The 22170-nt window shown below is 37.0% G+C and overlaps 6 protein-coding genes across 8 annotated transcripts; 4 read left to right on the forward strand and 2 right to left on the reverse strand.

The window, feature by feature from the left end:
* Positions 1 to 679: 679 nt before the first annotated feature.
* LOC106446116 lies at positions 680 to 2611 on the forward strand. The gene is made up of 2 exons (XM_013887800.3): positions 680 to 1916; positions 2266 to 2611. Exons 1-2 carry the CDS (start codon positions 1611 to 1613, stop codon positions 2401 to 2403), a joined length of 444 nt encoding a protein of 147 aa, XP_013743254.1. The 5' UTR covers positions 680 to 1610; the 3' UTR covers positions 2404 to 2611.
* Positions 2612 to 5531: 2920 nt separating this feature from the next.
* Positions 5532 to 8357, reverse strand: LOC106449598 (protein Asterix). 2 transcript variants are annotated; one of them, XM_048767183.1, is made up of 3 exons: positions 8124 to 8357; positions 7740 to 7840; positions 5532 to 5734 (listed from the first exon to the last, which is right to left on the reverse strand). In XM_048767183.1, exons 1-3 carry the CDS (start codon positions 8280 to 8282, stop codon positions 5656 to 5658), a joined length of 339 nt encoding a protein of 112 aa, XP_048623140.1. In that variant the 5' UTR covers positions 8283 to 8357; the 3' UTR covers positions 5532 to 5655. The 2 variants fall into 2 exon arrangements, with proteins under 2 accessions (XP_048623140.1, XP_013746791.1); XM_013891337.3 differs by lacking the exon at positions 5532 to 5734 and adding an exon at positions 6723 to 6912.
* A 72-nt stretch (positions 8358 to 8429) lies between these two features.
* Positions 8430 to 10232, forward strand: LOC106446114. Its single transcript, XM_013887799.3, has 8 exons — positions 8430 to 8725; positions 8819 to 8903; positions 8975 to 9016; positions 9101 to 9266; positions 9370 to 9422; positions 9509 to 9730; positions 9821 to 9867; positions 9960 to 10232. Exons 1-8 carry the CDS (start codon positions 8532 to 8534, stop codon positions 10012 to 10014), a joined length of 864 nt encoding a protein of 287 aa, XP_013743253.2. The 5' UTR covers positions 8430 to 8531; the 3' UTR covers positions 10015 to 10232.
* A 473-nt stretch (positions 10233 to 10705) lies between these two features.
* Positions 10706 to 13411, forward strand: LOC106446112 (sarcolemmal membrane-associated protein). Of its 2 annotated transcripts, none has more exons than XM_013887795.3 (8): positions 10706 to 10809; positions 11280 to 11422; positions 11491 to 11550; positions 11649 to 11751; positions 11836 to 12436; positions 12522 to 12648; positions 12758 to 12925; positions 13043 to 13411. In XM_013887795.3, the coding sequence occupies exons 2-8, from the start codon at positions 11300 to 11302 to the stop codon at positions 13100 to 13102; spliced, it is 1242 nt and encodes a 413-aa protein (XP_013743249.2). In that variant the 5' UTR covers positions 10706 to 10809; positions 11280 to 11299; the 3' UTR covers positions 13103 to 13411. The 2 variants fall into 2 exon arrangements, with proteins under 2 accessions (XP_013743249.2, XP_048623141.1); XM_048767184.1 differs by having other exon boundaries at positions 10750 to 10809; positions 11300 to 11422.
* Positions 13412 to 13599: 188 nt separating this feature from the next.
* On the forward strand, positions 13600 to 15427 carry LOC106446113 (SNAP25 homologous protein SNAP33-like). Its single transcript, XM_048767185.1, has 6 exons — positions 13600 to 13732; positions 14029 to 14535; positions 14608 to 14701; positions 14782 to 14912; positions 15014 to 15111; positions 15212 to 15427. The coding sequence occupies exons 2-6, from the start codon at positions 14059 to 14061 to the stop codon at positions 15309 to 15311; spliced, it is 900 nt and encodes a 299-aa protein (XP_048623142.1). The 5' UTR covers positions 13600 to 13732; positions 14029 to 14058; the 3' UTR covers positions 15312 to 15427.
* Positions 15428 to 15429: 2 nt separating this feature from the next.
* On the reverse strand, positions 15430 to 19517 carry LOC106446111 (heparanase-like protein 1). The gene is made up of 10 exons (XM_013887794.3): positions 19266 to 19517; positions 18179 to 18455; positions 18063 to 18099; positions 17799 to 17982; positions 17446 to 17594; positions 16979 to 17215; positions 16708 to 16897; positions 16488 to 16613; positions 16000 to 16099; positions 15430 to 15915 (listed from the first exon to the last, which is right to left on the reverse strand). The coding sequence occupies exons 2-10, from the start codon at positions 18398 to 18400 to the stop codon at positions 15529 to 15531; spliced, it is 1632 nt and encodes a 543-aa protein (XP_013743248.2). The 5' UTR covers positions 18401 to 18455; positions 19266 to 19517; the 3' UTR covers positions 15430 to 15528.
* Between the last annotated feature and the right edge of the window lie 2653 nt (positions 19518 to 22170).

The following is a 22170-nucleotide window of genomic DNA, read 5'->3' on the forward strand; positions in this document are numbered from 1 at the left end:
AGATCCGAATAAGAATAGTAAAATTATGGATCCGCCAGATAAAGATCCGGATCCGGATACTTTAAAATTGCCCGGATATCCGATCCGTCCCAGGCATTGGTATACAATATTAGTCGGTAATATATACTTCTCACAGACCGCTTCTTTTATTAGTTTTGTCCTTCACGGTTATTCACAAAGTGGCAACTACCCAATCTGCCATATAATTATCCATCATATTAATCAACTATCAAAATTCAACTGATTAATTTTTTTGGATCGTTACAATTCTTTTTAAATAATTAAACAAAGATAGACATGTAAATTCAAAAATATCTCCTGCCTTATGGTATTTTTATTTCATGCATTTAGTGCCCGCTGGCAAATTATTTTAGGTTAATCAGTATCTGCCAAACGCAACCGCAAAATCCGCGTTGCTGTTCCAACTCTCAGGATGCAGATGGAGACGCATGGGTAGATCCCAAGGCCACGTTTCGTGATTTAGACCGCATTTGATTTCTAGACGAACTTTTCTTTTAACGAAAAGGATGACCAAAAAATTAACAAACGTACAACAAAAATAAACATGCATTTATTTTATTCAATTAAATTCCTTGAAAAATGGTTGTTACGATAGAAATAAGAGAATTTAGCTCTCTGTACACGAAATCAATGGTAATTAGAAAGATACCCGCTGCACCGTGGATTTTATTTTAATACGGAAACACCCTTACACACCTAAAGGACATCTATAATGTACTTATAGATTTGCTGCAGATCCTATACCCTTAGACTATATTCTACACGCTACCGGTTGTACTCTAATTACACATCGAAAGACGATAGGGGCAAACAAGCTTAGTTTAATTACCCACTTTTTTACTTATTTATGCTGTATGTAGAAGTATCCTTTCATTTATATCTTCTCACGAACTCAACAGTCTCGTTTCTTAATTCTCCTTCTAGGTCATCTCTTTCGTTTGAATCACCAAACAGTGCACACCAGCCTGAGATGGGTGAGCTGTGTTTACCGGAGCGCATGTTTGCCGCCGGCGAAGAACCCAACGGTGAAAGGGTTAACACATACCACAAACCCAAAAGAATCGAGTCTATAATTGAGGCTCTTGACCCCGACGAAGTAGATTTCTTGCGGAGCACCACGTTTGGGAAGATCATATCACAAGCCGAGAATCCATCGTTCTCTGGTAGTTTTGGGCAGTTCGTCATTGTCCACATGCTTAGAGTGAAGAAAAAATACGAGATTTGGTTTCTGTTCGCTGGAAGACCTATCAGGATGTCCCTGCACGAGTTTGCTCACGTTACTGAGCTCAATTGCAAGAAAATTCCAATCAAAAACACCAAAAAGAGAAAGAAGAATCCCATCAATGAGAAGTTATATTGGGGAGAACTCTTCGGATCCCTCAAGTTTTGCCTCGTAAATCTAGCAATTGAGATGCTGAAGAAAAGGGATCAAGGACCGTGAGATGCGACTGAAATATGCATGCCTTGCCTTTACGTCGTGTATTCTTCTTCCGACTTCTCATTTCCCCCGTATAATCCCAGAGCACGTTGAAATGATTAGGGAAATGGATGAATTTCTTGCCTAACCATGGGGTCGAGTTTCGTTTGAAATGCTTGTTACTGGGATCAAAAAGAAAGACGAGATTCTACTCTCACAGGCCAGTGTGGCTTTGCCTGGGTTCGTTGACGCGATCCAGCTTGTATTTATGGCGGCGGTACCTCAGATCAAAGAGATTGTTCCACAGAATGAAACTGTGGTAGATATTGAGTCGGATTCCGATTCAGAATCAGGATGTAACGAGCCTCAAGCAGAAGAGGGAGAAGAGAAAGATGCTACTGAATCAACTACACCTCAATCGCCGGTTAGATACTGTGTAAATCCAGCACACGTTAAAGCTCTAGACGAGGAAGCCAAGGTTAGTACATGAGATTGATGGTTTTGGTAATTAGTATGTAGGTGGAAGCAAATATCATAAAACAATTCCTAATTCGACGTTAATAACGCATGAACAAATACACTATTACTAGTAGCTGTATCTTTGTTAAGTAACCTGCAATATCATATAATAGCGAATACTCTATGCAACTAATACATACTTAGCAACCGCCTGTATGAATCATCGTCACATAGCTGCTAAGTTTATCAGTGTCCCATATTTTTACAACTAAATGCTAAGTTTTAACGGTGTCATGTACTCTTACACTTAACTGCTACGTTTTGTGTTACTGATGGTGCTCATGAATTCGATTGTCTCTATTTTACAGGTTGAGCCGATATCCATGTTTGAGGACACCACACATTCCCCACAAGACCTTGTTTGGGATGATGAGGCTGAAGATGATACTGTCGACAACATGGTCCGTCTAATAAAAGAAAGTAGCGTTTTCAAGAAAACAACATGACTCGTACCCTGTATTGTATTCAATGTCGATAGCTTTTTGAAATTGGTGTTAACTGCTAATAGTAGATTACGTATATGATACATGATAAGAAAATACTCTCGGCTATAACAGTTTCCATTATATGGCAAGTTTTATTGTAACAGTTAAAATTGTTACTAGATGGCAATTGGTATTGTAACATGTTCTATAATGATAACTTGTTTTATTATCTGGCAAGTTGTACTGGAACAACTATGAGTTCTACTTAGAATTTAACCATGATGATATATGTATATTGTTACATGTCCTATCGTGGAGCTGATGTATGAATAAGTTCTGTAGAAGTATGTGTTAACTTTGTGGACTTGTGCAAGAGGAAGAACAAAGAGAATATGTGGGTGGACCAAATCACGACTATGCAAGAATTTCCTAGATCTGAGTTATCGTTTATGAGTGATGTTGGCATCATACTCACTGGCGGAGAGAATGATTTGTTGAATGCTACACCGGAAGAAAATGATGTCTCGCTAATACATTATATATTCATGTGATATTATCTGCTAAGTTTTATATTATACACATTAATTATTTGTTATCCTTTTACATGTAATCACTCACAAAGACATTGTCTCTAACACATATCTTACTGATTACTATAACACTTAGTGACGCTACAAAATGTTAACCAGGAATAAACCATTTGTCAGATTGTATATTAGTCCCATCAGTCATACATAACTGAAGAAGAATAATTCCCTGTATATATTTCCTCATCTATTTTCCTTATGTTTGACCTCCAATTTTATATGCTTTCGAAACTAATAGGACAACTTTATTCTTCATATTATCAGTTAAGTGACAAATTATAATCATGTCCTTTTTCTGTCCAATTAACTGGAACCGTAAACCAATATATTTGGCTGGTACTTATAATGTTAGATGAGATATAAAATGTTAGAGTCTAATGTTTGATGATATAATCAATGTTAGTGTCTAAATTTACTAGTAAACGATAACAATATAAGTAAGTATTATGGTATGTATTATCTTTTATTTGATATATTCGTATGTACGACCAAAGGCAACTGATATACCATATGTTAAATGATATATTTTCAGGTTAAGACTTTGTAGTGTCTACTAAGTGATGTAGTAGTCACTAAGAAATGTGTTAGCGACAATGATTTTATAAGTGACTCACATGTAAGGAAGATAACAAATAAATAATGCGTACAATATAACTTAGCATATAATATCATGATTAATTATGATGGTTGGTATTTATAATGTTACCTGATACACATAATTTTATAGGGTAAAGTTAGATAATATATAGAATATTAGTGTCTAAGTTTACAAATAATCTAATATGCTTCATTAAGGATTAGTAATATTTATATATGATTAGAAAACACATTACATTTCAATCATATTAATGTTTAGATCTGTAATTGCTCTGAAATGTGTATAGCAAGGACTAACAAATAACAATTTTGTATAGTCCCCAAAGCCAACTTGCAATCTCATCATATATAACAAATATGTGGTGTAGAAACCTACGGAAGGGTGCGAGAATCAACCAAATTGTGTGGTGGGGAATGAAGCTATTGACAGACCTACTAAAGAACAGTGACATATATTTCTAGAAGAGATATCTAAGAAAATCTGCAAGTGATTAAGCTTTTTGACAACGTAGCTTAAGTATAGGGATATTATCGGTAGAACGACACAAATTTGGCTACAGCGATTTGAATTTTTAGGCGCGTGAGATATTTTCTTAATTTTGTCTTCTTTTATGTATTTTCAGCAAATTGTCTCTAGAAATAAAGTAGTATGAGAGAATGCTTCGTGTCAGCAGGAGCCTCGGAAAGTGAAACTTGAGAAATAAGATGGGTTAGGTATGGGTGGATGAAGAATTAATGACACTACTACTTCTAGAGTGGACACTACCCTTTTCTTCATAGGCGGATAAATGAACACACCATGTCAACATGATTCTTGGACATGACATAAGTCCTTATTTATGGGTTTGATTGTTAACTAGTTAATTATTTATATGGAGTAACTGTTAAGTTATAAAACCTGTAATGATTAAATGTATCGCGAATGGTATAGTATATTTAGCTTCCCATTTTTGGTATCGCTTATGGTTCTCTTTCCCATAAAATTATTCCAACTTTTTTGACATAACAGCTTGTATGGCAACCCAAATATAACCATGACTAACACAAAGATTTGTTGATCAAACAAAAAAATCACACACAGATTTTAAATACCATGATACACTATATTCATAAGAAGATAAAAATCTTAGACGGTAAACTTGTAAGTGTTTGAAAAGACAGTAGAAGATGTCTATATATAACATGTACAGGGCAAGGAAGTTATTTTTCGCGAAAGAGAAACAACCGCGATTTATCCTTCCGAGCACCATTAACTAACCCTGTCTCTATATAGACATCTTCTACTGTCTTTTCAAACACTTACAAGTTTACCGTCTAGTTATAACATGTGTATATCTATCATGCGTATAAAACAAATCTTGAGAAACTCTTATCAACAGTAATGATCGTTCTAGAGGGTTACTTAGAACATGATTAACCCGAAGTTCTTAGGATGAGGTTCTTAGCGGAAATTAAGAAACTGTTTCTTAACTTCCGCTAAGAACTCCACTTTAAGAACCCCGGATTAATCATGGTCTTAATGGTGCTCGAAAGGATAAAGCACTGCTATGTGAACCAACCAAAAGTATTTTCGGAGACACCACCGGTCCTCTAGCTGTCTCCCTGAGTGTTTGAAAAGACAGCTAGAGGACCGGTGGTGTCTCCGAAAACACTTTTGGTTGGTTCATATAGCAGTGCTTTATCCTTTCGATCACCATTAACTAACCCTCTAGAACTATCATTACTGTTGATAAGAGTTTCTCATTTGTTTTATACGCATGATAGATATACACATGTTATAAAATCTCTGAAAGTTAGATGTGATGAGGAGCTGTACTTAAGAAGAAATTGACGATAGAGATAGAGAATGGCCCAATCGAAACCCAAGGATCGCCAAAGGGGAAGCGAAGTTCTAACTACAAGGAAACGCATGAGTTTCTGTTTGTTAGATGATGCATATCATTCATTAGTTGTGTTACAAAAAAAGAGAGATGATGCATTAGTTTGAATAAAGTAGGAGCATGGAGCATGACATTTTTTAAACTACACGTGACAGAATAAGAGAAACAACCGCGATTCTAAGGACAAATTAAGTAGCGTCTATATTTATTCATAAGATTATAAGAAAGTCTATAAATGGTATCTGAACCTGAACATTCGGCTTACAAGTGTTGCGCATTTTTCTTTCCCTGTTGACAAAAAAAAATTGTTAGTTTCGATACAGGTAATGTATCTAGTGCCCCAAATCTTTTTATATATATATATTTTTTGTTTGTTTGGGTGGGTAGTAGTTAGTTGGGTCGGAATCTTTAGAGCACCATTAATCCTAACACCCCAAATAGGATGTTTAATTTTTTTTTTTTTTAGTTTTTTTTCTGATTTAAAAAAAAAAAATTAAAAACGAACCAATCGCGGACCGTCACGTGTCAGTGGGGCCCGCGAAACAGTATAAGACCCGACGCTTGATCTGGTGTCTTTGGCGTCGCTTCTTCCTCTTTTGCTGTGGAACCACCATTCTTAGCACTTCCCTAAGCGTGTATGCGTTAATCCTGTCCTTAGAACACCGAAGGCCAGAGAGATTTTTTCAACTAAAGATGTAACATCACTATATGCATTATCACAAATATTGGAAGTTAGCAAAGAAAATTGTATAATCACTGTACGCATCATCTACAAAGAAAATTGTATAATATTCATGTTCTTTTGATAAACTCTGCGTCTCTTTTTTGCTCTGTATTTCTGTTACTTTAAAAGCAAGATTGCTGAAAAACCACTTTGCCGATGTTAATTATAAGAGACGCAGCGTTAGTTTTGGGATGATAATTGATCGCTAAAAATTTTAGCGTCAGTTACGACTCACGCGGCGACTATTTTTTATTTTTACGGCGACACTTTTTATGTCATCACCATTGTCCGCGTCGTTTCACACGAAGCAGCCACCGTAAGATTTGGAGTCGCTGACGCGAGAAGCTGCGTTAATCAAAAGAACAGAGCTAATCACTGTATGCATCATCTACATTTCATAGAATTTTCCTCATTATATCATGTTTATATTCATGGATAGTTAAACAGAAAAGTTTCGACTTCAGATTCTTTGCATCACAAATGAGATAACCTTTGAACGTGAACTCTGGTCTAGTTAACAACTAAAAAACTTTGAGTCAAAACACAAAAAAAAATTCAATAAACAAATCACTAGGCTTCAAATTTTTTGTTCATACAATTTATAACTTGCGGAATCAAGAACTAAACAAGGTTTGAGATAAAAAAATATGTTATCAAAAGGCGAAGAGTAATTCATGATTATTTCTTTGCTGCGGGCCTATTAGGCCCCAAGTAGTTTGTGACCAATCCCATAACAGCAAACCTGTTTCAATACAAGAAAACTCGAGTCAACATCAACAATCTACACACCATGACTCGTGTAAACAATCTCTGGGACTAATCATCTTTTGCGTCCAAAGAGCTAAACTTAAATTCAAATCTACTTTCCATGGCTAGATACAAAACAATTCCTTGTTCAAAGCTATTGGCTCTAATCAATCCTCCTCCGAAGCATCATGTCTGTCCATGGTCGCCGTGGCGCCTCAGTGCAAAGGGTTCACCTAGCCCAAAGCCGTGATGTTGAACTAAAATCGCCATTATTCATACATTCATCACAGGTCAGTAGAGTTAGCTTTAGCTCTGAATTTGTCACTGGCGCTATTCGGATTCAAGGTCCAGCCTATTTGTTTGTCAGCTCCAAATTCAGGACCTTGTTACTCTTCGTTTCTGATGAGATTCACGTAGTCTCTTCGGGGAACATCAAGGTCGGAGTTAGAGTTGTTCATGCTCGTTCCGCCTCCTTCCAAACTTGGCAGTTTGGTCTAATCAACGTCGCCTGCGACTATTTCATGCTCGTGGAAGTAGCCTATTCAGGGACACATCCGTTGCTTCCCACGGTTCTCCATTTATCGAGCAAGAGTCTCCTGTTAGCTTTGTTATCCCTTGGTTTAGTGTTTGTGTTTATGTTGTTTTTCAAACCGTCGAGGACCCCTCCGGTTATTATCTTGTTACCGTTGAGCATAGCTCCGGATGTAATCGCTTAAACTCGTTTTAGATTTAATATAATCGTTTGTGTGAAAAAAAAAAAAAAAAAAAGAAGCTATTGGCTCTTTAACTAATGAAATCTTAGCGAGTGAGATGGGAACATACATCATAGCCATGGATATTTGCTTCAAATCATTCTCCAAGTTCCTCATGTTGGCCAGAGACTGTGCACAGAATATAATCGCAAGCCACGAGCAGATCTTATACTGCAGACACAACAAGGAAAATGAGTGTGTTAGATTGACTAACAATATGCACAGTTTATCTCATTCATTGAACTGTGACCACCTCTCAAAGGAGATCTAATTGATTGATCTCTAGTTTATAATTGAATCTGCCAAATGGACGAACGAGCTACAGATTGCTATTTGTGAATCGTAGACTTAACCCTAATCAGACAACCTAGCCCACCAAATCTTAAGCATTAACCGGAACAAGAGTTTTCTACGATTCTACTAGATCAGATGAGATTTGAATGTATAGTTTTACCCTGAACATAACGCCAGAGACGCCGAGGATAACGGCGATGAATCCAGAGTAGTCAACCGGAAGATCCTCCGGCGCAACAGGCCGCGGAGTGTAAGGCTTCGCCGCCAAAGGTTGCCGTGGATCGTTCCCCGACGAAACGTTCCCATGACTGTGAGACATTCTCTTTCTCTCTCTCTAAAAATCTGATGGTAAAAATCTGATATCAGCACTAAAACGATTATCTCTTACCGCTGTTAATTTTAAACAATCTAGTTTAAAAAAAAAAAGCTTGAGTGAAATGACTATTGTACCCTCTTTAGTCTTTTTTCTACAATACAAAGGAAGCTCTCGCCGGCGTCGTTCAACTTCCGGCATCGTCCCGTCGTGCAGCTCAAGAAGCTCATTTCGTTTCCCCTTTTTCGGATTACGATGAGCATCTCACAGTTTCATCCGCCTGCTTCTCCATCACCAGCGTCGTCGATGAGGCTATGGAGACCAGCTGCTCAGCGGAATCTTAGGAACCAGTGGTTAAAAATGTCAGCTTGTCGGAAACAGTGGACCGCCGCTTGTTCTGTCGGAACGTCTCACGCTAATTCCCTCGTCGATTCGTATCTCTCCCAAACGTATGGAACCCTATGAATGATTTAACAATTAAAAAAATAAAGAAAGATTGATGCTTTACTACTTACTCACTTTTGTGTTTTCCATGGCGATAGGTTTGTGCCAATGATGAAATTTGGTGTGTTGAGTGACGTGTTTGATATCAAGAAGAAAGCTTTGAACAAGCTGTCTAAGCAACAGGTGCAAATTTTTCGAATTTTGAAACGTTTTTTATTACATTCTTACTAATCTCTCTGTCTTTATATGTTCAGAGTTCCTATCGAGACAAGCTTCTGTCATCGTACAAGGAAATGGTGAGTGTGTGTGTGTGTGCACATAATTCATCTTCTTGTGTGAAACATTTGGAATCGATCAACACATCTGTGGAAAAAATACAGGTAGCTGCTGTTGTTGAGATGGTGAATGTAAGTAGATCTCTGAGATGTTATATGAAGCCGAGTAGCGGGTCAATTGTACAGTTCTCTGGCTCTAAGGAAGACTCAAAGGATTCTGGAGACTGCGGTGGCATCCCTGTGTTTAGTTTTTGGGACATCTCTGCATTTGGTATAATCAAAATCATTAAACTTAATTACTTGATTACTTGATTCCTCTTTTTCTGTTTGTTGTCTCTAAAGTTTGTTACTTGCAATGTCTGATATGGTCACAGAGAAGATGGCTGAGGAGCTTGTGGAAATGTTCAAACGCGAAGTAATGCTCAAGGTAGTTAGTTGTATTCTCCTCCTAACACAATCTGTATATATCTTAGGCTCTAGATTAGCTTCTGATTATTTCTCACTATTTAACAGAGATTGCTCATGATGGAACTGGTTTCTTTAAGCTCTGAAGTTCCTCAACCTGTCAAGCTCAGTTGGGCAGATGAGCTTTACCAAGGGGAATTTGATGATCTATCCAAATGTTCGTTATATTCTACGGAAGTCTCTGAGCTAATTCTCCCCAGACTGAAAGAAGATAATCTCTGCATTTCTTCTGTATCACATACCAACCAGCCAACCGCTGACATGTTGCATGTATGTGGGATTATTTGATTCGACACTGAGAGAAACAATCTGTTAACATTATCTTATTATAGTTTTTTTTTTTTTTTTTTTGCTATACAGATGTACTTGATAACCTGGGCTGCAGAGGTGAACATTGACACCCATAGGTAAAAATATTTACAGTTTTACTATTGTCATTCCTGAGTTCCACTCTTCTTCTAGGCAAGAATGAACTTTTGACAAGTGGTGTGTTGCATAGGAGGGATGAGATATTAGCGATGGTGGGGGAAGAAATCAGACTCGCCTGCTTCTAAAGTTTGAAAACTATTCTTCACTACGGCTTCTGGTTAAGTTTCAGTGATTGATTCTACAAAGTAGTCAGTGACTTCAGAATCTTGGCTTCTTCTAAACAATGATTATTGACACTTGTTGATATGCTTTGTTTACTGTAAATTATAGGTCCTTAATTATCGGATTTGTGTTATGATCAATATTTCTTTTCTTTTACCAAGTATACAAATGGATTTTGATTTTCGTGTGATGATCAATTGATCATACATTAATGCTACATGTCTAGTATGTCTCGTCGGATTCGTGCGATGTCAAGTTTCGAAACTATAACACACTCAAATGTGAAACTATTAACATGTCTCAAATGTGCTTCTAATCCACTAAACTTGAGAGCTTATCGTGAAAACTATGTCAAAGTAGATGGCATCCAGAACTCTCTTTTGGAGACAGAAGGTTACACTAGAGTTGGTGTAGACTCGGACAATGACTTCGTGTGAAGTTCCAACTCTAGTGTAACCTTCTGTCTCCAAAAGAGATTTCTGGATGCCATCTACTTTGACTTAGTTCTCGTGTGAAGTTCCAAATTCTGAGGTAAAGTAGATGCATCCAGAACTCTCTTTTGGAGACAGAAGGTTACACTAGCTTTGACCCACTTGGCCTGACCCGACCCGACTCGAATTCGACCCGTTTGTCGTTTAAAACGAAGTCTCCCCAGCTATTACTTTACTTTTATCAACGTAAAGAGAAGAATAGTAATAATTTGATTCGCCGTTCCATTTCAAAAAATCGAAATTCGTCGTCGGAGCTATTTCATATAGGTAAACCTTTCGTTCGCTCGAATCTAACTATAGTCTCTCTGTATTCTCAATCTCGCTTATCCTCCTCCTCGTGTTCGCTTCAAGTAACCGATCCGATTCTGTGAAATATAGACTCTTTCTATCAACTATCATTCCTCGTTGTAATTGGATTTCTAGTCTGATAGACCTCGTAATCAGCAGTTTTTATTTTATTGTAATCTAATTTGATTTGGGAGATTACTAACTAACATGTTAGACCATGATTATTGTTGGTCTCTTAGGATCTTAGCTTAATATAAGATACAATATCTTAAATATCTCTTATGTAAAAGACGTATCTGAGTTAAAAGCTAAGAGACTGTATCTTATATTAAGCTAAGATACCCAAACTAATAAGAGATCTACAATAAACATGCTTTTAGATTCGTTTAAGCTGAGTTGTAAAATGAGAAATTGTTTCTATAGGCCTAATGGTATGTTGCCTTTGGCAGTGGTGAATTCTGTATTTTAGATGTCGAGTAGCTCGGGAAGTTTCTCAGGACGCAGTAGCTCGGCTTGTAGTTCCACAAGTGATTGCCAAAACAACTCCTTTGATGCTGAAGAGCTTCTGCAGATTGGTTCAAGACGCATGGAGGTTTAGCCCTCTTTTATACCTATGTTGATTAAATAGTGAAGTTGAGTTTTGTTTTGTGAAAATGGCAGCTAAGGAAAGAAAAGGACTTGCTGAAAGACTCACAGCCTCATAGTATCGAACTTGTCAGAGTATATTCTTCTTCTTCTTCTTGTTTAATATTATGGGTTTTGTCATTTTAATTGGTTGAGTTCTCGGACGTTTATCTTCTCTTTACAATTTACATCAGAGTTTGGAACTTCACACGAAGTCATTATCGGAATCTCGCTTAGAAGACAGAGCCAGAATTCAAACCATGGAGAAAGAGTTGTTGAGTTGCTATAAAGAGATTGGTAAGTCCCTATTTGAGCCAATCTGTTTACTCTTTGCTGAACTAGTAACTCTTAAATCTGTATTGTCGTTCTTTTGTCATGTAGATTACTTGCGAGATCAGCTTATTTTTAGAAGCAAGGAAGTGAGTTATCTCAATGAGCATGTGCGCAATCTTGAATGCAAATTGGCTGAATCAAGGAACGTGGAAGAAGAAGTTAACTGTCTGAGAGAGGAGCTGTGTTTGTCTAAATCCGAGAATTTGTTGTTGTTGCAAGAACTCGAGAGCAAAGAGACAGAGCTACAGTGTTCGTCTCTTTCTGTAGAGAAACTGGAGGAGACCATCTCGTCCTTAACGTTGGAGTCCTTGTGTGAAGTAGAAAGCATGAAGCTTGATATAACAGCCTTGGAGCAAGCACTCGGTGACGCAATGAAAATACAAGAAGAAAGCATCGAAGAAAAAGAATACCTGAAAAGGATAATTAAAGAGATCCAGTTTCAGTCTCAAAAGGCTGAAGCGAATGCCAAGTCATTTGAGAAGCAGAACCAAGAGCTGAGGGAGAGAATCGCCGCCTCTAAGAAGAGTATCAAAGAGTTTTTTCAAAGTGCTAAAGCACGGTTTGAAAGTGAGAATGGTCAACAACCTCTAAATGCAGAGTGCTTCTTCGCCGAATTGAGCCATGTATCGCCAGTGTCCACTGAAGTTCGGTACGTTCCAGCTTAGTACCTTGTTTATTACGGCTCGTTATTGAGTTATCCCCGTTTCTAACAATGTTGGTTTGGTGTCTCACAGGGAATGTTTGGATGCTATCATCAAGAAACTAGAACTTTCCCGGAACATAACTTTGATTGATAAAATGGAGGGCATGGGGCAACAGATAGAGATACAGCTGCACGAAGATACTGTGAAGCGGCTGAAGGTACTTTTGAAAAACTGAGGAATTCTATTTCCTATCTATTGCACTATTACACAACTCTAGTGAAACGGGTCAATATAACTAGTTTCGCTGTGATATTTGGCATGCATAGGAGGAACTGAAACAGGAGAAACTGAAAGCGAAGGAAGAAGCGGAAGAACTTACGCAGGAAATGGCTGAACTAAGGTATAAGATGACATGTCTGCTCGAGGAAGAACGAAAACGCCGTGTGTGTATAGAACAAGCATCATTACAGAGAATTGCAGAACTAGAAGCACAGGTACTACCATTTTAGATGCTTCCATTTATTTTTGTCAAGCATGCAAAAAAAAAAAGAAAGATTCTCTTCTAAAACCTGAAGAATCTAACTGTTCTTTTTATGCTCTGTTGTTGAAAGATCAAGAGAGAGATGAACAAGCGCTCGTCCACTGATATACTGCCTCTTTCCGGGTTATGAAAATGCCATTAGCTTTGATGTAAATTCAGCTATCTTCACATGTCTGAGTCTCGTCCATGGTTTTCCGCATGGCAACTGCTCGAGTATGCTTGGAAGGTGATTGAAAACCGGGATCTTAATCACACATCAAACCACAGGATGGTCAGGAGTCCAGAGACTTGAGTGGCTGGAGAGACGAACAACGGAGGTCTGAGTTAAATCCATGTCTGGAAGAATTTAGCTTTAGAGATTGTTTATTGGGACGAACTCATGTATATTCTTTGTTGGTTCGGATAAGAGAAAAACGGCATGATGCTAAGCTACGTTTAAGGTGCGTCTAAATCTTGACCGTGTGTACAAAACAAAGTTAGCATTAACGAACGCAGTGGGAGATAAGCTAATAAACCGACTAACGATTGTTTCATGTGGGTTTTCATGGGTTTCTCAAAAAAATAAAAACCCTCTTTTTCCTTAAAACAAAAGTTAATCCTTTTCTTCTTTTACCTTTAATATAATGACGTGTTGATTTCTTTCCATCAATGGGACGTTTGTTGCTTACTTGCTTAAGTTTCTCTTAACAGTTTTGTTGCGATTCAGAATTTCAAATTCTTTGGGGTTCTTCTTCTTCTCTCTCTCGGCTCGCTCATCCAGGTACGCAGCAACTGCGATTTGCTTTTCTTTCGCAGTCTCTGATTCTTCTCTCTCTCTCTCTCTCTTTTCGCTCGTTGCTCCTCCTCAGTTCTTGATCGTCTCGCTTTCCTCGAAAAAACTAACTTAGGGTTTGTCATCTGCGATATCTACTTTGATTGATTGGTTGATTGATAGCTATAGAGAATTATGATCTGACGCTTGATCAAGAGACATTTGTGTATCATACGTAAGTTTAGTATCTGTTTCGAATGTAGATTCACTTCGTTCTTATAAGACTCTTGGATTCTTCTTTGCAGGAGAGAGTTTTTTTCAGGGTTTGGATTACAATGTTTGATTTGAAGAAGCCTCTTGAAAGACTTTCCAAGCATCATAAGCCTTCTTCTGCTTCTGCCTCCAACTCGAATCCTTTTGATTCAGATGATGAATCAGATGTCAACAATAAAAAGCACACCTTGAAGCCATCCAACAAGATCTCCCCTCAACCTTCCCTACCTACTAAGAAGAATCACAGCTTCAACCCTTTTGATGATGAGGAGGAGGAGGTAGTTGAGAAAAGATTGAAGCCTTCTTTCAAGAATCATTCCCGTGATTCAGGAGGCGTGGAGAACCAGACGGTTCAAGAACTCGAGAGCTACGCTGTGTACAAGTCCGAGGAGACCACCAAGACCGTGCAAGGGTGTTTGAAAGTAGCGCAGGGGATAAGATCAGATGCTACGAGGACTTTGGTCATGTTGAATGAGCAGGGAGAGAAAATCACGAGGACTCACCACAAGGCTGTTGACATCGACCATGATCTCAGTCGGGTAAAAAGAGATGAGATTGAGGTTTTTATAAATTATGAGAAACTTATTGTATGTTTTGTGTTTTGGTTTCAGGGTGAGAAACTTCTTGGAAGCCTCGGAGGCATTTTCTCAAGGACCTGGAAGCCTAAGAAGACTCGGTCCATCACCGGTCCTGTTATAACTAGAGGTTTGCCTCTTCTTAAGAAATGAATCTCTTTTGCTTTGTTACTTCACCTAACTCCTTCACTTTTTTGTTCTTCTGAATAGGTGAATCCCCTAAGAGAAGAGTTAACAACTTGGAGACTAGAGAAAAGCTGGGGCTGAACCATCTACCCAAACCGCAATCAAGAACCAATGAACCTCTTCCTGAATCCGCTGATGCTTATCAGAAAATAGAGGTGTAGATTGTCTCTTCCTTCTTCCCATTCTGTGATCTCAAATGTTCTGTTTTTGCTTGCCAGTATATTTTAGAATCATGGTGTGTCTGCTGTGTTAACAGATGGAGAAAGCAAAGCAGGACGATGGACTTGCAGATCTAAGTGATCTACTCGGTGAACTCAAGAACATGGCTATTGCTATGGGAACTGAAATCGAAAGGTTCTATTTCGTATCTCTCAACTCTCTCTCTATATATACATACATTTCCTCTATGAGTATTCCTCGATGAATCTGGTTTATATAAATGATAAACCCACAGGCAAAACAATGGACTTGATCATCTTCAAGACGATGTAGACGAGCTTAACTTCAGAGTTAAACAATCTAACCAACGAGCTCGCCGTTTACTCCGCAAGTAAAACCAGCCACAAGAACCTTGTCAGCTTCTCTATTCTATGGACTTCTATGGACTTGTTGCTTTTATTCATGAATCTTATTCTGATCTTAATAAAGTTTTAGACATTTGATTCCAAAAGCTGCATGAAGTTTATTTTAGATACAATTACCAGAAGAATTACATCTTTTTATGAAAACAATTCCACTTAACAAAGAAAGAGAGAACGCCACATTTTAACATCAAGAACAAGCAGAAGCATCAAAACTAGGCAACACAATGAACGACATGGACAATGACGAGACACAAACCGGAGAGTTCACTCCACGGATAACCGGTTCAAGGTTCGGGATATCTCCGGTTTCTGTCGGTTTCAACGGTTTGCCATTCAAGACCATTGTCTTGCTCCTCAACTCACCGTTCTCTGGTGTTAGATGATACTCTTCTCTGTTTAGATAACCATCTGAAGCTTTGTTTCCAATCCAAGAAAAAGGTTTCTTCAAAGTATCCAACAATGACTTCTTCTTTGGCTTTGATTCCACGTTCAAAGCCATGTTCACACCATTGCTGACACTAACCGTGAAATCTGATTGGTTGCTTAGATTGATCAGAAGCAACGTTACACCCTCCTAAAACAGAGAACAAAACAAACAAAGCTTTTCTTTAAAGAAGTTTCTAGCTAGAGGATGAATGAGATGAGTAACTCAACTCACTCTTCCTTTTGAACAATGAGCGTAAACCCGTAGCTGAGGTGGTCCATCTGTTTGAACCGCAAGAACCCCTTTGCCCATTAAACGATGCCATAGAAGTGCACTGTCATAACCAACATAAAACTCAGTTAAAAACTTCAAAGATCAATGCAAGAGTTCTTGGTTATGGACTCCCTCTCTTACCCAATGGTCAAGAAATCGTTAGGCTGTAACTAGACGATTGGATTAGCTACTAGACTGATTTTTTGGTAAAAATAACATATACAACCAAAAAAAACTAGACAAATTTGTGGATTTGTAATACATTATTGACCAATTTAACAGATTTAAACCAATTTAGATCGATTTATACTAATTTAGATCGATTTACACCATTTTAACCAATTTAAAATGGTTTAAAATCGACTTGAGTTGTATAAATAAGATTTTAAGAAAATCGTTTTGGCTATGACCAATACAGCGTATACCGATTTTCAGAACATTGCTCTTACCTATAGTAATCTGGATTTGGTACAAACGTTCCCTTTTCGAGCAAACCATAAAACCCTCCGACCAAAGTCTGTCTGCAGTACACTTTAGTGTTGTGTTTCGACGACATTCCTAGCTGATCTAGATACCTTAAAAGAATAAGACCAAAAGGAGGTTTCTATTAGATCAAGAAGGAGAAGCCTCTGATTATTTAAAATATTTTTGTTGGTGTTAAGTTTTTACCAGAAGCTGTCTATGAATGTATCAGAGACACGACGTCCACCACTATTGTAAGCCCCACCAGACTCGCCAACCCAAGGAGAAGCCCATGGTCCGTGTTCTTGAATAGTTTTGTTCACGTTCTTGAATGTTTCGGCTACTCTGCTTAAGTAACTCGGATCTAGTATCTTCTTTACCAACTGAGGATCATTCCCTGCAACACTCAAACAGAGAAGGCATCAAATTAATGAGAAGAGAGAGAGTAATGGTTTTGATTTGAATTACGAAACCAGACCTGAACCAAGATTGTATATATGATGAGTCACCACGTCGACAACATCTGGACCAGAGATCTCAAGAAGTTTGGTGTACCACTGTTGTTCATAGAATCCTCCAGGAGCGACAAGCGAAGGCTTGGTTAACTTAGAGTCTTTATACATTTTGTCGATTATATCTCTAAGTACAATCACGTCTTTCCCGTAAAGCTCTGCGCTCACACTCGCACCTACTCCGGTTCCACTCAGCTCGTTTCCTTAAACCAAGAACAAGAAATGTCAGAACAGTGGAGCTAGAGATGATGACTTTGTAAGTATCAGTGTTCCAAAAATCAGTCTACACAGCAAATCAGACAAACAAAATTAAAAAAAAATATCAGTCTAGACGTTCAAAAAATTGGTGTAATCAATAATCTCATATAAAACGCATAACTACCGATTTCTTGAATATTGGTAAAAACATGTGAAATATTACAAATAGTGTTACCAAATTCCCAAGAATCTATAGCGTAGCCGTTTGAGACTGTGTAGTTGATGAAATCTTGAGTGTTAACATGATTCCACGCCCCGCCCCATGCATTCCCACGTAGCTTGTGTCTCCCATGCAAAGCGTTTAAACCAAACGTCACTATAGCTCTGTAAGATAACAAGAAGAAGAAAAATGAATTAACTCAAGACACTTCTTTACAGAGGAATCTACCAGAAAGGACCTGACCATTGTGTCAGCGATCCCCAGTTTGTTAGGACGAAACTAATATTACATGGTATCGGACCTGGGGGATTGCCCCGGACCTCCTGGTAATCAAGAAAATAAAAATGAAGAAAAATAGTGAGGCTTACCCTGATTTGGTTAGGAAACTGTGGAGCTCGTCCCATCGTTTCATATGCAAGCATCCTTTAGAGAATCCGAACAAGCCGCTGCTCATTTTTCTAAATGGATGGCATGGAGTTTGGAGATTTCCTACGTCGTAGATCACTTGATCTTGCAGAGAACCGCCGATTCTTATCCTCAATGGCTTAAAGGCTTAAAAATATACCAAAAAAAAACTCTACAAGTTTAAGACATCAAGAACATAGGCAATGGTACGAAAGCTTTATATCTACCTTGAATAGCTTTAGTGAGAAGGGGACGAGATAAGTCCTGAAAGAAAACATTTAAAAGATTAGACATGTCAATCACAAGACTAATCCTTTTCTCTAGTTTTTTTTATTATTATTACCATGTTGATAACTGAAGAGTAACCCCAAGGACAGTTGTCATAGTTGCACTTGTCATGTGGCCACCAGTCCAATGTGGCACAGACAAAGTTCTCATCGGTCTCAGTGATTCGACTAGCTCCTTGGATAACGATCGATGCACGTTTCATGTCTCGAGCCATTGTTCTCTCTGGAACTTGAAGTAGACAACCCAAGAGGAGAAAGATGCAAACTTTGAAGCCCATTGTTTTTGTTTTCTTGAGCTTCAATCTCCAAAGCTTTCAGCTTTTGCTGTTAAATCTAAAACATTAAACAAAACAGAGTGTTGACAACAACAACGAAAATAAAAACAGAGAGCTAAAACGTCTGCAAAATTGTCAGAACAAGCAAGTGATTACAGATGGAGAAAGAGACAGAGGCTTGCATGTGATATGGAAAAGGAATAAACACCTTTTCTTCTGGATTTTAGGTTCTACGAACTAGGGAGTTAAATGTAATTAACCCATTGAAGAAGAATTTTTCTTTTAAGAAAAAAAAAGAACTTTTACTTTTGCTGACAAACATCAAGAGGAAGGAAAAGCTAATATCTATACAATTACCAGAACAAGAAAGTGATTTACAGAGACAAGAGTTGCTTGTGAAAAGGATTCTATAGCGTAACAAAAACAAGTAACTTCAAATGCAATAAGGTTGACCCCTTAATTATGTATATTAATGAACGAAATTAATGTTTTTCAACGACACATGGTCATGGTTAAGCAGTTACATGAGTCTATGGTAATTAAAAAAGGAAAGCAAACGTCTATTGAATTTTACGGATTATAATTGCTTCGAATTGGTTAATAACTTAAAAAGGAAATTAAGAAACCAAAGAAAATAATAAACTAAAAAATGGAAAGGAGTCAAAGAGTTTGCGGTCACTCGATGATGATAAGCAGACGATTCAAATTCTCAAGCAATTATAATAAAATCTCTAAAGAATTCTTAATAAATATATACCAACCCAGAAACATTTGGGAGAAGGATCTGAAATCTTAGAAATGATATATCAGGGATCATAACAGATTGAGAAAAAAGAATGAAAAAAAAAAGAAAGAAAAATGAACTGACCTTAGAATCCAGCTTCAATGGAGAAGAAACTCAGTCTCAACTCTGAAGGGGAAAACGCCTGAGACTTTTTTGATATATAGTTGAATATGATGTTGTGATAGTTCTGTCTTGATGACACTTTGGATCAAAATCAGGGGTGATGTACAGAAGGGTTAGGTGATCTTTGCAATCTGTCGGCTTCTCTCTATTTTTCACTTGCTCGAGATTATGTTCTTTTTCTATTTTTTTGTATTTATTTATTTGTTTTTATATAATATTCTTGGTTGGTGCAACTTGATGAATCAAACCTTCTCTTGAAACCTGAGCTTTCTACCACTTTTATTCGTTAATTCCCCTTATTATTTGTTAATAATTGGTCTTGTTAACGGAAAACAGTTCAAAGCATTACTTTGAAAACAAGTAAAACCGAAATTGGTGGAGAAAATAATAATAACACTAAATCAAAGTTCTTCTTTAGCTGCTACACATATAAGTATTCTTCTTTTTTTTTTTTTTTTTTTTCTTTTCTAGCTTTGCTTTTCCCTTTTTTTTACCTCTGAAGTTTAGACTAATTACACAAGATATTTATATTGCATTTATCAAAATGATCATAGTATCACACTTGAGCACATCTAGATTTGTATCTAGACTATCTATTTATTTATTTAAATACTCTTCAAATAAATTAAACAATCATCCATAAAAGTCACTTTACAAAATACTTTAGATTTTCAAAAGGTCGTGGGTTCGAGATTTACATTCTAGTTTGAGATACTTCAGGTGGCCTAGCGGCAGTACTGAAGGGATTCTCACACACGACTGCCAGAAGTCGCGGGTTCGGTACTCTGTCAGCGGGGTGGTACTGAAACCTCTCCAAAAAAATCCTATGGGGTTTTCCTGGATGCGGAGCCTTTCGGGGTGGGGTCAGTCACTATAAAAAGTTTACCCACAACAGTTTCGAGATACCTCAGATGGCCTAGCGGCAGTACTGAAGGGATTCTCACACACGACTGCCAGAGGTCGCGGGTTCGATACTCTGTCCGCGGGGTGGTACTGAAACCTCTCCAAAAAAACCCTACGGGGTTTTCCTGGATGCGGGGTCTTTCGGGGTGGGGTCAGTCACTATAAAAAGTTTACCCACAACAGTTTTTTAACCGGGCCTCGTGGTATGGTGGTAAAGGAACCTCGGCTGAGGTGCCCGCCATCACGACTTCGAGCCCCGGCCACAACGGATTTAACATCCCTTCCGTTGGGGCGCTGGACCCCTTACGGGGGATAGTTGGGAATGTGGCTGCCCAGATACCAGAGTTATAAAAAAAAAAAAATTACTTTAGATTTTTCTAAGCACAAGTTGTACAGACAATAATATCTAGAGAATAATGCAAACATGTGGATTCAAAAAAAAATAATAATGCAAACATGTTAAATCTGAAAAGAATATTTTCTCTCTGCTTACATGATGTTTATGAAATCCAGATTATATATAATAAAGATATTTAAAAATAAATAGCACCATTAAATATAAGAACTGCATGCAAGGAGATCTTCTAAACAATGATACTAAATTTAATGTTGAGATTACACCAAATTTGATATTTTTATGTTATATTGTTTTGGTGATCTCGAATAATATCCTCAAGTTTTATACCAAAAATAATTTTATGCATTATTTAGTTTTTAAAATTTTAATAATTTTAATGTTTAATTATTTGTAATTAATAACTAATTATTTTTACCACACATAAATACTATGTTTGTTAATTTTTTGTAGTTTTATCATTTATAATTTTTTTTACAATATGATGTAAATCATAATACTCAATTAATTGAAATATTTTTTTTAATTATGTACAAAAAGAGTTAAAGAATATAAATAATGCAATATATTTATGTTTAGTTATAAATTTAAACTAAATAACAATAATAATTAAATTATATTTCCTCCGTTTTTAATATAATATATTTTGCTTGAATGCACAGAAATTAAAAAAAAAATTATTTTTAAAAAATAATATTATTAAATAATATAAATTAAACATAAGCTAATCAATTATAAATAATGTAGTAAAATGTAATTGATTGATTAATTTTTAATAAAAGTAAAATATTTTAAAAGTATTAAAACATTTTATATTATGAAAATGAAGAAATATTATTAAATAAAATATATAAAATATATATTTTAAAGATTTGGTGCGATCGTCGTAACTTTGTTTTGTTGGAAATAGAATTAAAACAAAATATGTTTAGGTTTTTTGTTTGGAGATGGCCTAAATAAAAATGAAAAAGTGGTGTCAGAAATAACAATTACTAATTGTAAGAGTGGAAAGTGGTTCGAGGCGGTCCATCTGCGACGTATCACAGTCAGTATTGGCACGTGTCATGCTTGAAACAGAAGCAAGTAGTTGAAACAGATCTATGATCTCTCCCTTTTTTTTTCTCTTTCTAAAAACATACCTTTGTCAAACCAATCCATACTTCTTTTTAACACAAATAAATTAAATTAAAAGACATAAATTCCTTTTTTTACCATAAATCTTCTCAATACACTCTATTCCATTTTAAGTAATGTGGTAAATTCCTAATTTCCTAGTACCATAGTGACATAGTCTATTCTTTGCATGAACCTATAATGCAACTAGCTTTATCCTACTTTTTTAGATCCAAATTATTTTTCCTACTAACTCATGCTTTACGGACCACGCAATGTTGAAAAGTCTTTGTGAACAATTTGGTAAGCTACTTTATATTCGTGACACACACCAATTATTCAAGTCTGTCACCTTTCTAGAATCAGCAAACAGAAATTGAATTTTTTTGGGCCTCAGATATAATACAGGCCCGGCCCTTCTCACAATTAAGGCTGTTAGAAAGCCTATTCTTGATATATGATCGTTAATGGTGAAACCGTGAAAGACTACTCTAA

This window comes from Brassica napus, chromosome C9 (assembly GCF_020379485.1).
Source record: "Brassica napus cultivar Da-Ae chromosome C9, Da-Ae, whole genome shotgun sequence".
Classification (NCBI taxonomy): domain Eukaryota; kingdom Viridiplantae; phylum Streptophyta; class Magnoliopsida; order Brassicales; family Brassicaceae; genus Brassica; species Brassica napus.

Bases quoted from the DNA above. Each gene is read 5' to 3' on its own strand.
- LOC106446116 (XM_013887800.3), top strand. From the start codon at position 1,611: ATGCTTGTTACTGGGATCAAAAAGAAAGACGAGATTCTACTCTCACAG. The intron at 1,917-2,265 runs GTTAGTACATGA...TCTATTTTACAG, and splicing joins CTCTAGACGAGGAAGCCAAG to GTTGAGCCGATATCCATGTT.
- LOC106449598 (XM_048767183.1), bottom strand. From the start codon at position 8,282: ATGTCTCACAGTCATGGGAACGTTTCGTCGGGGAACGATCCACGGCAA. The intron at 7,841-8,123 runs GTAAAACTATAC...TTGTGTCTGCAG, and splicing joins TCTCTGGCGTTATGTTCAGG to TATAAGATCTGCTCGTGGCT. The intron at 5,735-7,739 runs GTATGTTCCCAT...TTTTGTCAACAG, and splicing joins CAAATATCCATGGCTATGAT to GGAAAGAAAAATGCGCAACA.
- LOC106446114 (XM_013887799.3), top strand. From the start codon at position 8,532: ATGAGCATCTCACAGTTTCATCCGCCTGCTTCTCCATCACCAGCGTCG. The intron at 8,726-8,818 runs GTATGGAACCCT...CCATGGCGATAG, and splicing joins GATTCGTATCTCTCCCAAAC to GTTTGTGCCAATGATGAAAT. The intron at 9,731-9,820 runs GTATGTGGGATT...TTTGCTATACAG, and splicing joins CAACCGCTGACATGTTGCAT to ATGTACTTGATAACCTGGGC.
- LOC106446112 (XM_013887795.3), top strand. From the start codon at position 11,300: ATGTCGAGTAGCTCGGGAAGTTTCTCAGGACGCAGTAGCTCGGCTTGT. The intron at 11,423-11,490 runs GTTTAGCCCTCT...TGAAAATGGCAG, and splicing joins TTGGTTCAAGACGCATGGAG to CTAAGGAAAGAAAAGGACTT. The intron at 12,649-12,757 runs GTACTTTTGAAA...TGGCATGCATAG, and splicing joins ATACTGTGAAGCGGCTGAAG to GAGGAACTGAAACAGGAGAA.
- LOC106446113 (XM_048767185.1), top strand. From the start codon at position 14,059: ATGTTTGATTTGAAGAAGCCTCTTGAAAGACTTTCCAAGCATCATAAG. The intron at 14,536-14,607 runs GTAAAAAGAGAT...TTTTGGTTTCAG, and splicing joins TCGACCATGATCTCAGTCGG to GGTGAGAAACTTCTTGGAAG. The intron at 14,702-14,781 runs GTTTGCCTCTTC...TCTTCTGAATAG, and splicing joins CGGTCCTGTTATAACTAGAG to GTGAATCCCCTAAGAGAAGA.
- LOC106446111 (XM_013887794.3), bottom strand. From the start codon at position 18,400: ATGGGCTTCAAAGTTTGCATCTTTCTCCTCTTGGGTTGTCTACTTCAA. The intron at 18,100-18,178 runs GTAATAATAATA...GTTTTCTTTCAG, and splicing joins ACTCTTCAGTTATCAACATG to GACTTATCTCGTCCCCTTCT. The intron at 17,216-17,445 runs GTAACACTATTT...TCTTGGTTTAAG, and splicing joins TATAGATTCTTGGGAATTTG to GAAACGAGCTGAGTGGAACC.